The 15552-nt window shown below is 44.5% G+C and overlaps 1 protein-coding gene across 1 annotated transcript in view; it reads right to left on the minus strand.

Annotated features, from left to right (window-relative positions):
- Positions 1-4662: 4662 nt before the first annotated feature.
- LOC106818607 overlaps positions 4663-15552 on the minus strand; it is a 23442-nt gene continuing 12552 nt past the window's right edge. The window contains exons 2-8 of the mRNA XM_014823300.1: positions 8756-8827; positions 8025-8141; positions 7117-7335; positions 6502-6745; positions 5983-6163; positions 5630-5833; positions 4663-4943 (exon numbers count right to left, since the gene is read on the minus strand). Coding sequence (XP_014678786.1) covers positions 4663-4943; positions 5630-5833; positions 5983-6163; positions 6502-6745; positions 7117-7335; positions 8025-8141; positions 8756-8827 — 1318 coding nt within the window. The remainder of the gene's footprint in view (positions 4944-5629; positions 5834-5982; positions 6164-6501; positions 6746-7116; positions 7336-8024; positions 8142-8755; positions 8828-15552) is intronic.

Below are 15552 nucleotides of genomic sequence, written 5' to 3' on the forward strand. Positions count from 1 at the left end.
TGATAGGGCCAGGATACGATAAGCGAGGCAGCAGAGGGGAAGGAGAGAGGGGAGAAAACGAGAGGAAGGAGAAAAAAAGAGCAAGAGACGACGAGCAGCAGCAGAGAGAGAGAGAGAGAGAGAGAGAGAGAGAGAGGAGAGACAGCGTGCGTGTGCGTGTGTGTGTGTGTGTGTGTGTGTGAGAGAGACAGCGATAAAGAGAGAGAGCGCACGTACGTGTGTGTGTGTGTGTGTTGTGTGTGGTGTGGGCGCGCGTGTGCTGGTGCTGTGCTGTGTGTGCTGTGCTGTAGTGTGTGTGTAGCTGTGTGCGATAAGAGAGAAGGCGGGGGGGGGGGGGGGGGGGGGGGCGGCGGCGGGGGGGCGGGGGGGGGGGGGCGGAGGGGGGGGGGGGGGCGGGGGGGGGGGGGGGGGGGAGGGGGGGGGGGGGGGGGGGGGGGGGGGGGGGTGGGGGGGGGGGGGGGGGGGGGGGGGGGGGGGGGGGGGGGGGGGGGGGGGGGGGGGGGGGGGCGGGGGGGGGAGGTGCGCGCCACGTCGTGTTTGTGTGTGATAAAGAGCAGAGAGAGCCGAGAGAGAGCAGAGCAGAGATGAGAGAGAGAGAGAGAGAGAGAGATGAGAGAGACGAGAGAGGAAGACGAGAGAGACAGCGGCATGTTGCGTTGTTGCGTGTGTGTTAGAGAGAGAGAGAGAGGAGAGAGAGAGAGAGCAGAGAGGCAGGAGAAAGAGAGAGAGAGAGAGAGAGAGGAGAAGACAGCGGCAGTGCGTGTGCGTGTGTGATTTAAAGCAGAGAGAGAGAAGAGACGAGAGAGCAGCCAGAGAAGAGAGAGAGAGGAGAGCAGAGAGAGAAACAGAGAACGCCAGCGTAGCGTGTACGTATGTGTGTCTGGTGCTGTGTGTGTGTGTGTGTCAGCGCATAAAAGAGACGAGCGCGCACGTACGTGTGCTGTGTGCTGTGTAGTGTGTGTGTGTGTGTGTGTGTGTGTGTGTGTGTGTGTGTGTGTGTGTTGGTTGGGTGTGCTGTGTAGGGGTTAGCGTTAGGGCTTAGGGTCAGGATAGGCGTAGGGTTAGGCTAGGTTAAGTTAGGGGTAGGGTTAGGGTAGGTTAGAGTTAGCGGTCCGGATAGGGCTTAGAGCTCCGGAGAGCGGTTCAGGGTTTAGGGTTAGTTTACCCTATCTATATTCATCGAATATGACAATATATCATAGATATATATATAGTATATATTCATATATAGCGTCTAGCGTGCTGCTAATATATATACATATTATATGTCGTTATTTATCATCTCTTATAGGGTATAGGGTCCGCGGATAGGGTTATCTTAGGGTCCGGGTTAGCGTATAGGGTCCGCGGTTAGCGGTTTAGGCGTCCGCGGAGGGCGTTAGGGGTTAGGCCGTCTTTTTTAGCTGTACCGTTAGGGTCGGTTAGGGTCAGGAATACGCGGCTCTCGAGTTAGTTAGGCGTTCAGCCTAACCCTCTCCCGGACCCTAACCCTATCCCGGACCCTAACCCTATCCCGGACCCTAACCCCAACCCTAACCCTAACCCTATCCGTGACCCTAACCCTAACTCGAACCCTATCCCTGACCCTAACCCTAACGGTAAACCTTTAGGGTTAGGGTCCGGGAGAGGGTTAGGGTTAGGGTTTTAGGGTCCGGGACACCTATACCTATATATGAATATATACATATATATATATCTATATATGTATATATCGATGAATATGAGGGTTAGAGTCCGGGAGAGGGTTAGGGTTAGGGTTAGGTTTACCCTATGGGTTAGGGTTAGGGTCCGGGATGGTCAGGGGTAGGATTAGGGTTAGGGATAGGGTTAGGGTTAGGGTTAGGGTTAGGGTTAGGGTTAGGGTTAGGGTCAGGGGTAGGGGTAGGGGTACGGTTAGGGATAGGGTTACGGTTACCCTAACCCTAACCCTAACCCTAACCCTAACCCTAACCCTAACCCTACCCCTACCCCTGACCCTAACCCTAACCCTAACCCTAACCCTAACCCTAACCCTAACCCTACCCCTAACCCTAACCCTACCCCTAACCCTAACCTTAACCCTATCCCTAATCCTACCCCTAACCCTATCCCTAACCGTACCCCTACCCCTACCCCTGACCCTAACCCTAACCCTAACCCTAACCCTAACCCTAACCCTAACCCTAACCCTAACCCTAACCCTAACCCTAACCCTAACCCTAATCCTACCCCTGACCCTAACCCTAACCGTATCCCTAACCCTATCCCTAACCCTAACCGTAACCCTACCCCTAACCCTAACCCTAACCCTAACCCTAACCCTAACCCTAACCTTAACCCTAAGNAAAACGGCCGAAAACGGCCGAAAACGGGCGAGTAGGCTCGCTTCAACGCATTTTTTTCGACACTTCCTGTTAACTCACATCATGTTTAGCGGTTGAAATGAACAAAGAACACCCTCACCAGTACCCCTGTTGAGTTTCAAGGGGCTACCCCCACATTTAAGAAAATGCCATAGGTTTGAATGGGCTACATGTTCTCTATCCTTGAACCAGCACATTTGCTATAGGTGCATTGGTTACAGTATCTGCTGAAACAGCACCAGCACAGTTTCAAACTAGACAGAGGGCACTTACGGAGAATGCATACCTCCGCCAGAATGTATAGGTTTGGAAATAACCAGGGGCGACGGGCGATTTCGCCCTCGGCGCAGCCCAAATAGCCCCTAAAATCCGCAAAACCCAATTCTTTGGGGCAATCATTTTCTTCAGCGTCGCCCTCATCTCTGCTAAGAAAATTTCACGAAATTTCTGTTCTAGGATCAGCATACGGAATTAACATGTTCGCCTCATTTTCGGCGAGCTTTCCGTTTTACAGGAATTAATTTAGATCTACAGCTATCGTAAATAAACGCTCAGTGCATAGTGGGAAAGGGAAAGAAGGTATATCGGCTTTTGCTTGCATGTTAAAGCGCTGTAATAATCAACTGGTTCTAATCACTTGCTTCAGTATGACTATATAGTCTTCGACCGATACGGTTTGTAAAAAGGTGTTTATTTTCCACAGCACCGGCGCTCAGTACAGTGGTCGACGGGTACAAATTATAGACTGGTACCCGGTCCTACCTCTCGGCTTAGTTACTCGATGGGTATCGAGTAATTGAGTAATCGAGGTGGGAGAGAGTACCAGTCTATGAAAATTACATACAGGATACAAAATTACAAATATTACAAACATATTAATAAATCATGACACGAAATTATTATACAATATATAGCACCAACAATATCACATTAATGGTCTAATATAATCAAATGTAATAAAATGTTAACATGCATTCAGTTCAACGTGCAACGAAAAAGTAGCCCCTAACACACAAAAATAGCCCCAAAAAAGTCCAAAATAGCCCCAAGGCTCTAATAAAAGTAGCCCTTAAAAAATAAAAATGAATTCCACCCCTGCCATGTAACATATGTATGTGTTACGAGCTGGCTCGCTGCTCGCCGCTCGCTGGTGGCGGCTGCTGACTGACTCGCCTGCTGCTGACTCGCCGCTCGCTGATGGCTGCTGCTGACTCGACGCGCTATCGATCGTGCTGCGCGGACTGCGGACACACACACGAACGCACGAGACCGATCACATTACCTCCCCTCCAACTCCATTGGGCGGAGGTAATTATTGGAGTCTCAAAAAAAAAAATACAATACAATTTAAATACATGATATGTTTATATTGTTAGATATATTTCTAAAATCTGACATGAACAACTGTAAAACATGTTTAAACTAGAAACGAGCAGTTGTGTATGATACATTGTGTATGAATGGAATATCTATATAAGGACGTAGAAGGCAGGTAAAGTTAAATAAGTCACAAAGTGTGTGTGTGCGTGTGTATGTGTGTGTGTGCATGTGCCTTATGTGTGATGCGTTGGGTGGGTGGGGGGGGCTGGTCAAAACCAATCTGGACAGACGAGTAATATGGTATATATATAAGTACAAATATGCCTCCATTCACACTGAAAGCAGAACATATTGTTGGAACTACCTTACCAATATTGCACATGCTTTTCGCACATCTAAATAATGCATTTTGAAGTGAAATGTGCATAAATTTCATTGAATAATTTAATTTCTTTTAGGTTTTGTATTTTTACCCGAGTCTCTGATCATCTTCAAATTTTCGCTGAAGGTGGCTTATCCGTAAAGCGAAGACCCATCGTTTTTGGTGTGGGCGGAGTCATCGTTGCGCATTGGTAACAACATCTTGTGGAAATATTGTAGAACCTGTAACCTTGGCTGGCGTTTTACGGCGGTATTGTCATGGAATTTGGCCACTAGGGCAGATATAAGATTGTCCTTATATATATAGTATATATATCTATATATATATGTATATACTTGTCCTGTGTAGCCAATTTTAGTGACAATCGCCTAAAAACTGCAGAAGTTACAGTTTAAATATTTTGTGACCAAAAAATGTTGTTACCATGGCAACGATGGCCCACACCAAAAACGATTGGCGTCTTCGCTTTACGATAACGCACCTTCATGCGAAATTTGAAGATGATCTGTGAACTGCAGCCGGTAGAGCGCTCCAAGGAAATCTCTGCGGCGGCGGCGGCGGATCGACGATGCCAAATCCCATCATAAAGTACACGTATGGAATCGCCCAGATACTGTTCTATGGCTGTCCAAATCCTTGGCCATTGACGACAGCTTCCAGCATTTCTTGCTGGAATGGTTCAGCTGATATAGTATTTGCATTCACTGGAATGGACAGGATCAGTCCACATGTGTTTGCGGTAATTTTCCTCTGTGTTGTTACATGATCAAAGTGTATTTCCGGATTACTTGGAGAAAATCCCTCTATCGGCAAAGATTCCATTCCAGTGACAAACATTAGCAGGTCTGTCATAGACATTGTTATCGTCTCATCCCCTTTCATATTGTTTACTGCGCCATCTGCAAAATTAGAAAGCTTTGCTGTACATGTACGGCAGTACAGTGATGGGTCTTCTTAAAGAGGACACAAATTTGAGAGCATGTAATGTGTGCCTTTGATTCATTAGGTAATATATCTAAAATCTTCAATCGACCCAAATCATTTCCTTGTGGCCATTGCCTATACTGCCAAACTATCTCCGTTCACGAGGGAATTCTGGGTAAATGTGCATGAGGATCTTGATGGGGGATATCCAGCAACACTTCACATTAAAAATTTACCCCAATCACACATCACACAAAAATTTTGTCCATCATTTTAAAATCGCGGTGGAAGTTAAAATACAGCTAATTACTGAAGATTACCATGATTTTACTTTTAGCATCTGCATAAGATCACGTAACTGATCATTTAGTTTAGTAGGCCTACATGTATCATGTGTATGTGCCTTGAACATGTTGAATTTATAAAAGTACGTACAAAATATACACGCTAAAATTTCACGGATATTATTGCCAATCACGCTTCACGTTTGAGGTTGTAGATCATGCCTCGCATTAAAATATTTGCCCAAATAACATGATTTTTGCCTTAATCACACTTCACGCTATACACCATCAAGACCCTCGTGTATAGACACTGGGGAGGGTAATGATTTGAGTGACTCCGAGATAATCATATTCATTCATACAGGGATTCAACTCACCATTCAGTGCTTCTAACAGCATATACCAGTTAACCATGATCTCCTCCTCTGCCTCTCTCTTATTTGACCCTTCCACACTGTGGACTGGGGTGAAGAGCCGACCCATGTCTGTTGCAGCGAGAGGCTCAGTAGTCTTCATCATTACAGGCAGGAACATGCTTGGATGTCTGCGCATCATTGGTAAAACATCTAAACATGTTAGCCCTGTAATGAAATAGAAAATTAGAATTATGTTCAGCAGACTTTCAGTAATAGTAACTATATATATACTTTGAATGCCATTTGACCAGAAAATTAATCAATCAATGCAAGCCCAGACCAGTTAATTTTGAGTATTGACAGATTAAATTTACCTTCATCCAACTGTTGTAGTTCTGCACTGCAGCGACAAATCACGTCATCTTTTATCAGATGGAGTGATAAGTCAGATTTGTCCTGTAGCGACAACACTTTTGAATAGCCGATGTCATGGCGTCGTTCCAGGTGCTGTTCTACATAATTGACAAATTCCTCCTCATTTTCCATGTTGGCAATCTGGAAAAAAATAGGTCTGTGATGGAAACAAATATATTTTAAAGAAAGTGCAAAATCCATTGGGCCTATAAGGGACAGTGGTCTAGTGGTACTGTCGGGGCTCACGGATCCAGACGTCCTGGGTTCGATCCCGGCAAAAAAATTTCTGTGACCATTCCTTAGACAAGGTTCTTTATTCCCATTGCTTCTCTCCACCCAGGAGTATTTCTTAAATTTAATTTTACCTCCCCTCCCACAAGAAAAATGAAAGCTTCCATCCACCACCAACCACCTGGAGAATTGTGCTGGAACAGAGTTGAAGGACAAATAATAGTCCTGGTTCAATAATACAAACATACCTTTAGCAAATGTTCTCTGAGCTGTGCATCAGATACATCTTCAATGCTCAAATCCTCTGACAGCTGGCCAGAATTCAGAATATGTTCTGCAGTTGGCCTGCAGAACAGAAGTGGATTTGGGCCACTGTTCATGATCGAGAGTGCTATTAGCTGCCCAACTAACTTGTAGTGCTGTTTAGAGAGATGCAGCACGTTGTGACTGAGGTTATCACGGTCTGTCATCAATGACGACTTTCTGATTGACCTGCAAAGATAAATACTAATGCTATCAAAACACTGTCCCTAAAATTACTATTGTAAAATATGAGGCTCAATTTAAGTCAATATTAATAGGCATTGTGCTGCGAGATCTGGAATATAAATATAAGTTCATACTAATATTTGATATGTGGGTGTATAATGGATGGAACACAATCTGAGTTTTGTCCACAAGAACCATTCAACTGCTTATATATCAGCTGAAGATTATCGCTGAACGTTCATCTAACTGTATTATGCTAACCCCGGCAGTACATCTTAAAGTGGAAAGTGTTAGTGAAACCAAGCATCCAATTGACACCTGGATTAATATAGGCAGACTTGGGAAAACTGCATATAACTATCTTTTGTTAATACCTGAAAACCTCGGTGAAAAATTCTCTAGTTGGGCCACCCTCATCAACAGCAGGCTCTCCGACGAAGATTATCTTTATAGACTTTGTTTTAAAGATGTGTGGGTCAGGAATTTGCTGCAGGCGTCTGAACGCATCAGTCATAATGTGCTTACGCCGGACAGCAAAAGTTAATGCTTTATGAATCCTCAGGACCTCTTCAAGGTTAGATGGCTGGAACTCACTGAAAAAAAATGGCAATGAAAGATTGTAAGTGCTCTTCGATAAAAAAAATTCTGAAAACATTGGCATTTTTATGCTGACCAGTATTAAAAATCGGTCATTCCCATCATAGCATGAGTTTGTGCAATGAATTATAACTGTAAACAGCTTTAATTATTTTAGGGAGTGGAGAGTATATTTTATAACATATTTTATATTGAGTATTACTATGTCAGGGTTCTTGTTAACTTTTGACAAAGCAGGTAATTTGACAATGAATAGCAGGTAACTGTTTTTCCGGCACGGACGGTAGGGTGAGCGGCGAAGGCGCGAAGCCCTGCTAGGGGGGTCCGATGGGAAGGCACCCCCGGAAAAAAATTTCTGATTTGACTCACAAATAGCCTATTTTGATGGGTATGGGTTCTAGAATTTGGTAGTTTAGATAGGAAAATATATGCTATTAAGTTAGTATCTATTATAAAAAGAAAAACCCGCCCGTGCACAGAGTTAGTCTTGGGTTGGAAGTATTTAAAATAAACTTCGTTTTTTCAAATATGGATTAAATATTTTACCGCCTTTAGTGGGAGTTTCTCTCAAATTGATAGCCGGTAACAAATTGCGCGATAGGCGGTAAAAATAACCGTTAAAAATAACCGTTAAAAATAACCTATTGTTTACCGGCTATTAACAAGAACCCTGCTATGTACATACTTTAGTGTTAACATGCTGTTATGTTGAGCAGCTAGAATATCTGCCATCTCTTGGTCGTCATCATCAATCAGCATAATCATTTCCTCTTCATCAGGATCTGTCAGGTCTATAAAGTTACTGAAATGCAAGTGTGTATTAAAGCAGTGAAAAAAAATTCCCAAACGAAATGTACCCAAAATTAAAACATGTTTAGCATGGCCCTTGATAGACATCTGACACAAGTCATGTTACCCAGCACAATACAGCACATAGTGGGAAAGGAGTGTCAGCCGAGCAAAATGGGTCTATTTCAATACATGTCTATCAATACTAATACAGGGTCCCTACCTGGAGAAAGACTGAAATTCCATGATTTTGAATTAATGTTCTGATGGTGTGTGTGGGTGGGGGAGGGGTGGAGAAACTTGCAGACAATCATATTTTTCATATTTAAACACTATTTTGAGGAATAAAACATATATAGCATTGAATACCTGTATATGTCGGTCCGGCCAGTAGTGGGCCTACTCGATGCCGATCGGATTACATTGGTATGTAATATGTCGGAGTAGTCCTGAATATGATCACAAGAACAAATTGAGGGAGGATGCAAAGCTGTCCAGGAGACATGCATTGTGTGATGAATATGATTGAGTAAATATGATCAGAAGAGATTGAGGGAGGATGCATTCATAACCTAATTTACAAAACAGTTGCCATTACTCAATCAATTATGTAGGCCTATCACTCACGACACTAGTAGATGTGCCACATGCTGCCATGTCAGTATGGGAAACTTCAGCAGCTGACATCTGGGTTGGATCCTGCAAGGACAAAATAAATAATACTATTTTCACATCAAGTCTCATAAAGGTCTTTCACAATTACCAACAAGTGCCGCGGAGCGACAGCGCTCATCTAACGTCTACTGCGGTGACTCTGTGGTGGAGTGGTGGGATTCTAGTAAACCCTGTTAGTCCCAAATGTGTTCACATACACGCCGAAACAGTGGAATGCACAGGGATGGTATCAGGAACATTCTCAAAGGAATGTTCGTTGGGATCGTTATGAAAGTTGCCACGAGATGGCGCGTACGTTTAAGTGTCTTCAGATTAAAGATGGAAGCTCCCATCGTACGTAGTAGCAATAACTATTTGCAAGACAGAATAGGTAAGCACTCATCCATTTACCTACGCAAGCCTACAGGCTGCAATAGAGAGCTGCCACCTGTAACCAATTAATGCAGGCAAAAACTACACAGTACCACCACCACATGCACTGGCAGTCGCCGCTGGCAGTGGCATACGTTACATGTAACATACTGACAGTACAGAATGCCATAGAAATTATTACTCGATTTAAGGAGCATAAACCTTTTCAACCAACTTTAGCTTTTGAAATTTCACTGTGACATGTGTAGCCTCATACATCCAGCATGTTATAATCACTAGCAACCGGCTAGTGAAAGTTATTTCTTAACAGTACAGTAAACACTTCACGTTTAAACCCTCCTCTGAGGGCGTCAAAAGGTTATCCGAACACTTATCTTCGCATGTCAGCGAGAAGGTTAATTCATTGTCCTTTTCAATAAGGCCATAAAAATGCTAGGGTCACCGCTGAAATCAAAAAAAGTTTTTCAACGGCCTCGCGTACAGACCCATGTCTTCAGAATAGATGTTAAATATCTGCCCTGCTTGCCGACCTGTACCTCCAAGTTTCGAAACCAGTGATGGTTTCTACATCATGCTATCACACGGACTATCCACGAGCTAGGGCGAGCCGTTTAGATTTTGCCGCAATTCTGGCATTCCCCCTATACCTTAAGTTAAGGAGTGAATGTTCCCTCTTTACACCTCTTGAGCTATGACTTTGACCCCCAGCTCTCGATCATCCACTCACTCGTTTTCGGAACCCCCAGCGTCCGATATCGTGACCGTAGTCGAGCTCCGGTTAAATTTGTGCCATACTGTTGACTGACTGGACGCGCACGCAGGACGTACGGACGACGACGATCATGCGATTCTACAAGCTGCAGTCTGACTACGTCAGATAGCTAATAAATATGAGCTGCAGTTTCATGTGGTGATTAACCCTGAATATGCTTAAATTTATGCCACTGATTTGACTAGGAGAAAATGAAGGACAAAAAAGACGGTGGAAGAAAAGTAATGGGCGACCTGTTGCATTAAATTATATGGTATATGCTACTGGATGGTTGCCAACTCTAGTTAATTATCTCATACTAGTTCTTTGACCACTTATTTTATTGACTTGACTGCTAGATGACATTGCTCATGGTATGGCATATTATGAGTGATTGCTGCACTTACATTCATTTTTATTCCAAGCATGTATTATACACGCTTGCTATATAACCTGTGATTAACTGTACGTGGACAGCTCTCTTGGCCTGCCGCAATTTGACTGCTGCCAGTCCATGTATCGAGGTGGCCCACATCCCGAATCCTTTTCCCGCTCTGCTCGTCGATATTGTGATAGCTGTTTCTTTGAAATTTTCCATTCTGGCTTCACGAGTCAATGATGTGCCCACTATGGTGTGCGGCATTCATGTCCTCGGGAATCCCCAGTAGGAAAGCTTATCTGAAATTACCCGAAATAAAATACATTATTATGGGAGTGGTTAGAGCAATGTTATATTAGATTTTAGTTACTCTACCCATAAATCATTACAGACTAGAGACGTATTCTTTAACCCTGGTGGCAATTCCCCGGTACGCAGGTACTGATGGCATTGACCCACCAGTAACGTTAAAGGCATAATATGGTCTATTGTTATGACAATTTGTAACGAATGCTAGATGCTAACTGGACCTTGTGTCAGTTAACAAAACATGACCTTAAATAGACAAAAACGCGTAGTTAGTTTGGTCCATATCATGCTAGTTATCATCCTTGTGTTTTAAGCGTGCTCGAGCGCGACCGCGCTCATCGCCGCGCCTCGAGTGATCTAGCGAGGAGTCGAAAAAACGCCGGCACAAGCATTATTCATACACGCACACTGGTTTTTTTCCTTCTTCTTTTTTTCATTATTTTTTTTTCATTAATTTCAACTTATAAACGCGAGACTAAACGCAAATGGTTGTAAACTCAAGACATTGCCGGAGTCGAGTTCAAGTTGTTTACTAACGACAGCTCGCCAAAAGAGTCTAGAAGCTAGAATGGACGAATTGCGTGATTGGTTCTATTTATTAGAAAAGGATATAATAGATCTACTTTGATAACAATTGAGTGTTAGTCTCTGTGTGACTCAACTATTGACAATGTGGTGATTTCAACGTTATCCACCATTCAAGAACTTGATATTTTGCTAGGAGTTAAAAAAAATCCACCTTATAATGAACTGTCAAGCATTAATAGTACAAATGCAGAGCTAATTTTTAGCCCAAAATGCTGGAAATGGTACACACACGTGTACTTGCACAAGTACGCACGCACGCACGCACGCACGCACGCACGCACGTGTACGTGCACACACGGACACACGCACGCATGCACGCACGTGTACGTTCACACGCACGCACACACGCACGTGTACGTGCACACGCACGCATGCACGCACGTGTACGTGCACACGCACGCATGCACGCACGTGTAGGTACACACGCACGCACGCACGCATGCACGCACGTGTACGTGCACACGCACGCATGCACGCACGTGTACGTGCACACGCACGCATGCACGCACGTGTAGGTACACACGCACGCACGCATGCACGCACGTGTACGTGCACACGCACGCACGCACGCACGCACGCACGTGTACGTGCACATGCACCAGTGAAAAAAATACACAGGGGCTCGGGGCGATTTAGCCCCCGAAATGCCAAAAAGAGCCCCTGTAAATTTGCAGAGAGTTCAATGCAAACCAAATTTTAGAGTGCTATTTTCATGCACGCAAGCTTGAAAAGTAGCCCCCGAAAAATAAATTTTAATTTTTTTCCTGACATGCACGCACATGTACGTGCACACGCCCGCACTCACGCATGCACGCACGTGTACGTGCACACGCACGCACGCACGCACGAACGCGTGTGTACGTATGCACGCACGCACGCACGCACGCACGAACGCGCGTGTCTGTACACACGCACGCACGAACACACGAACGTTTACATACACACGCACGCACGCATGCATAATAAATCGGGTAATAATCGCTATCTGGTGTTGTCGTGTAGACGCTACATAATCTCTAACTCGAGTTAAGGTTCGTCGTGTAGACAGGCTATAGTGGTTATGTGACGTCACATGCTGCTACGGGTGTTGTGCAGAGAATTGTTTGTCCCGGGTAAATTGTTTGCCTAGTGACGGCTCTCCTGCTCAGCTTCTCTGGCCCCTTCGTGGTGGTGGCATTGTCCAGATGCGTATAACAACTAATGAGCTCGTAGAATGCATCTCTGCATGGGTGTATCCTTGGTATCAAGGCACAAGTAAATAAGCGTGGTTGCTAATGAACGGGTACCCACATGTCTTCAATTTCGGACACAGGTGTATTCGTTTGACAAATATATGTAAATACGTGTAGTGCGGTCTGCTTCCCATGTTTAGGCTGTGGCCAAGGTTAGTTCGCGATCCCCACATAGTGTTGGCTCTCAACATTCACAGCCTACATCACGAGCGTCCGTGATTTGTAGGTTCATTACAATCAGAGCTAGCTTAGGGCCCACTGTTACGTATACAGTTACTGTACTATTGCTAGCGTGCCAGCTGAGCGGCAGCGTGCCAGCAGCAAGAGCTTGCAATAGCTGGTATTGCAACGGTAATAGCTGGAGATGATCTCCCAGTGCGCAGAGATACTGCATGAACGTAATAAACACGGACGCTCGTGATAAGGTAAAATGACAAGGTAAGGAAGTAATAACGTTTTATCGGGGCTGTCCGTTTATAGTCCGTGGGTGTCCGTCAGTTTTCGTTCGTGTGTTCTGCACCGTTTACGTGTTTCCCATTTCATAGTGTAAATGAACTTAATTTCTGTACGCAGGTTCGTACGATTCGTCAAATTGGGTTCTAATATCCGTTTTCACATATTATATGTTGCTTGTAATCTCAAGATCTTCGTATATATTCATTTATTCCCAAGAGTAAAACCATAACGTACGGAATGCGCACTCACCACAATGATCGAAATCACTGATCAATGATAGCATTGTGTACGGCAGAGCATGCGTGCGAAAATGCACTATAAACCTGTATCACACCCGCTTCGCGGCAGCTTTTTGAAAGTGTGGACAACCGATTTTTGGACTGCAGAATTTCAAGTTTCGACATTTCTATGTAACCAGGCACGTGATAATTAGGACAAACTAAATACCCGATTTGGCTATAAGGTAATGTAGCTTATTAAGCACACAAGGTGCCAGTTACCTAAGCATTCATTAAAATGCATTTAACAAATTGACCTATTATGCCTTAACATATATCATCTAAAGTGGCAGCAAACTAGGCTGTTGTAGCCGAACATATAGATCTGGCCATTTACATATTGTACATTTGATGAAGGCGGTTTTGTCAATTATATGCCTAAAATTGGGCTGTCGGCTGGATCTAACCAGTTATGGAAAGCAAAGACAGGCTTAATAGCTATACACCCCACTCTGCAGGGGATTAATTAAAAAAAAGTTCAAGCCTGTTTCCAAGAGACAATAACCACCGGCTGTTTAAATAGTGAGATCTTGCGGCCCACCCACACATAACTTAACATTCCAAAACTCTTAATACAGTTTCTACGAATGATATATAAACAGAATCGTACCACTGTCGCAGTCAAGATCATTAAAATCGTGTCCATGCCCTCTCCCTGGTCCCCCTTTCTATGCCATCAATATGGTCGGAGAATGATCAACCTTCTCACTAATCAATTCAAATGGGAAACTGCACCTTGCCGCCCGCTTTACTCTTCTTTTTCGCAGAACGTGGTATTGTTGTGGCGAATGGTAAAGTCAGCGTGCTCAGGAGAATCCGGAAGAACTGCTAGCCATGGCTGATGGGGCAGGTCCCTGCTCCAATAGGCGTCGGAAATCGTGGGGCCGCTGCACTTCTGGCAAACTAATCTCCGAGCTGTATTGGCTTCTCCATGCATTGTTATACGAAAAGGCATCTCTGCACATGTGGAGGCATGTCGCCGCAGCTGGAACTGTACACAAAAAGTTTATTGATACATCATAAGATTAAGGCTATTTTAAAAATCGCAGGAAAAGAGACCTGCATTTGCTACTGCTGTGTGAAGTTTGACTGAAATTTTGGGCCCCTGGCCAGACCTGCAATGTCAGTGTATAACATCTACAAATACCTTGTAAATATGTTACGGCCTCAACTCGACAGCGAACTTTCGATATGGGCTCGCAAGCAATTACTAAACACACTCAAAACTCTTACCTGAAATACTGTTTTGAAATGAAATTACAATGACAGATACAACTCAACAGAGCGGTCGCAGGCGTTAATTTAAGTTTGACAAAACCGTGTGCGCGGACAGCACGAACGGACGGAACCGGACAGGATGTCGATGGGATTAAGCTCACATAAAACTCTTATAAAACGCACCAACCAAATCCATTCACTAGCACTTAAAAAATAAACTTCAAAAACACAAGAGTCACCTTTAAAGTAACATGTGTGATACCCATACCTGATTAGCAAATCGTATGTCATCTAATGAGCATGCCCGGAATACCCCGAATTCCTCGAATCAAGATGCCAGCTGTGGGCCAGTGATGTCCGCAATAATTGTTGAAGTAATCCAGTCTCTTAAGAGGCCAGATCTAGTGTCAACTGGGCAGTTTCATTCACCGTGCAAATAAAAATATAAGTGATGAACATTTGGAACAGTTGGGCAGTGCCAAGAGGCCCACCAGAGGCCCATAAATCCAGGTGCTCTATGTACCCTGTCCACAATTTTTTGGGGCGGTTTTTATTCTAACGAGGAAAACGGTTCATCAAAAATTGGGCAGAATTGGTAAAAAATAATCGCCCTTAAACCAACGGTTGTTTGATTTAAAATCAACAATAAAGATCTCAAATTATAATCATCATTAGTGTCTGGGGCATTTTTTATACATTACCTCTGACTGCGCATGGTGGAGGAAGGAGGGAACGGGGGAGTAGAAGAGCGGGAGAAGCTGGTAAGAGTAAGCGAGGAGGGGGAGAAGTGAAGTTAAGGCCTGGCTTGTGAAGTTAAGAAGAGGAAAGCTACCCGACCAGCTTCTCACCCGATTCCTCCCTCCTCCTACCAGCATCCCTTTCTCCCTTCGCTTTCTCTCCTTCACAGGCTCTTTCGTACGCACCAGCTTCTCACCCCTCCTCCACCAACCTTCTCCCCTTAAATCTCCCCCCTTCCCTTCACACAACCTTCTCTCTCCCCTTCTCCCCCTCCTCCTTCTCCCACCCAGCTTCTCCCCACTCCCTCGCATCCACCTTCTCTTACTTTTTTTCCCCCTCCCTTTCCTCATCCAGCTTTCTCCCCCTCTTCCTTTCTCCCACACCTTCTCCTTCTTCCCTTCCTCCTTCTCCACCAGCTTCTCCCCTCC

The sequence above is a fragment of the Priapulus caudatus genome, unplaced genomic scaffold, assembly GCF_000485595.1.
Source record: "Priapulus caudatus unplaced genomic scaffold, Priapulus_caudatus-5.0.1 Scaffold2371, whole genome shotgun sequence".
Lineage (NCBI taxonomy): Eukaryota > Metazoa > Priapulida > Priapulimorpha > Priapulimorphida > Priapulidae > Priapulus > Priapulus caudatus.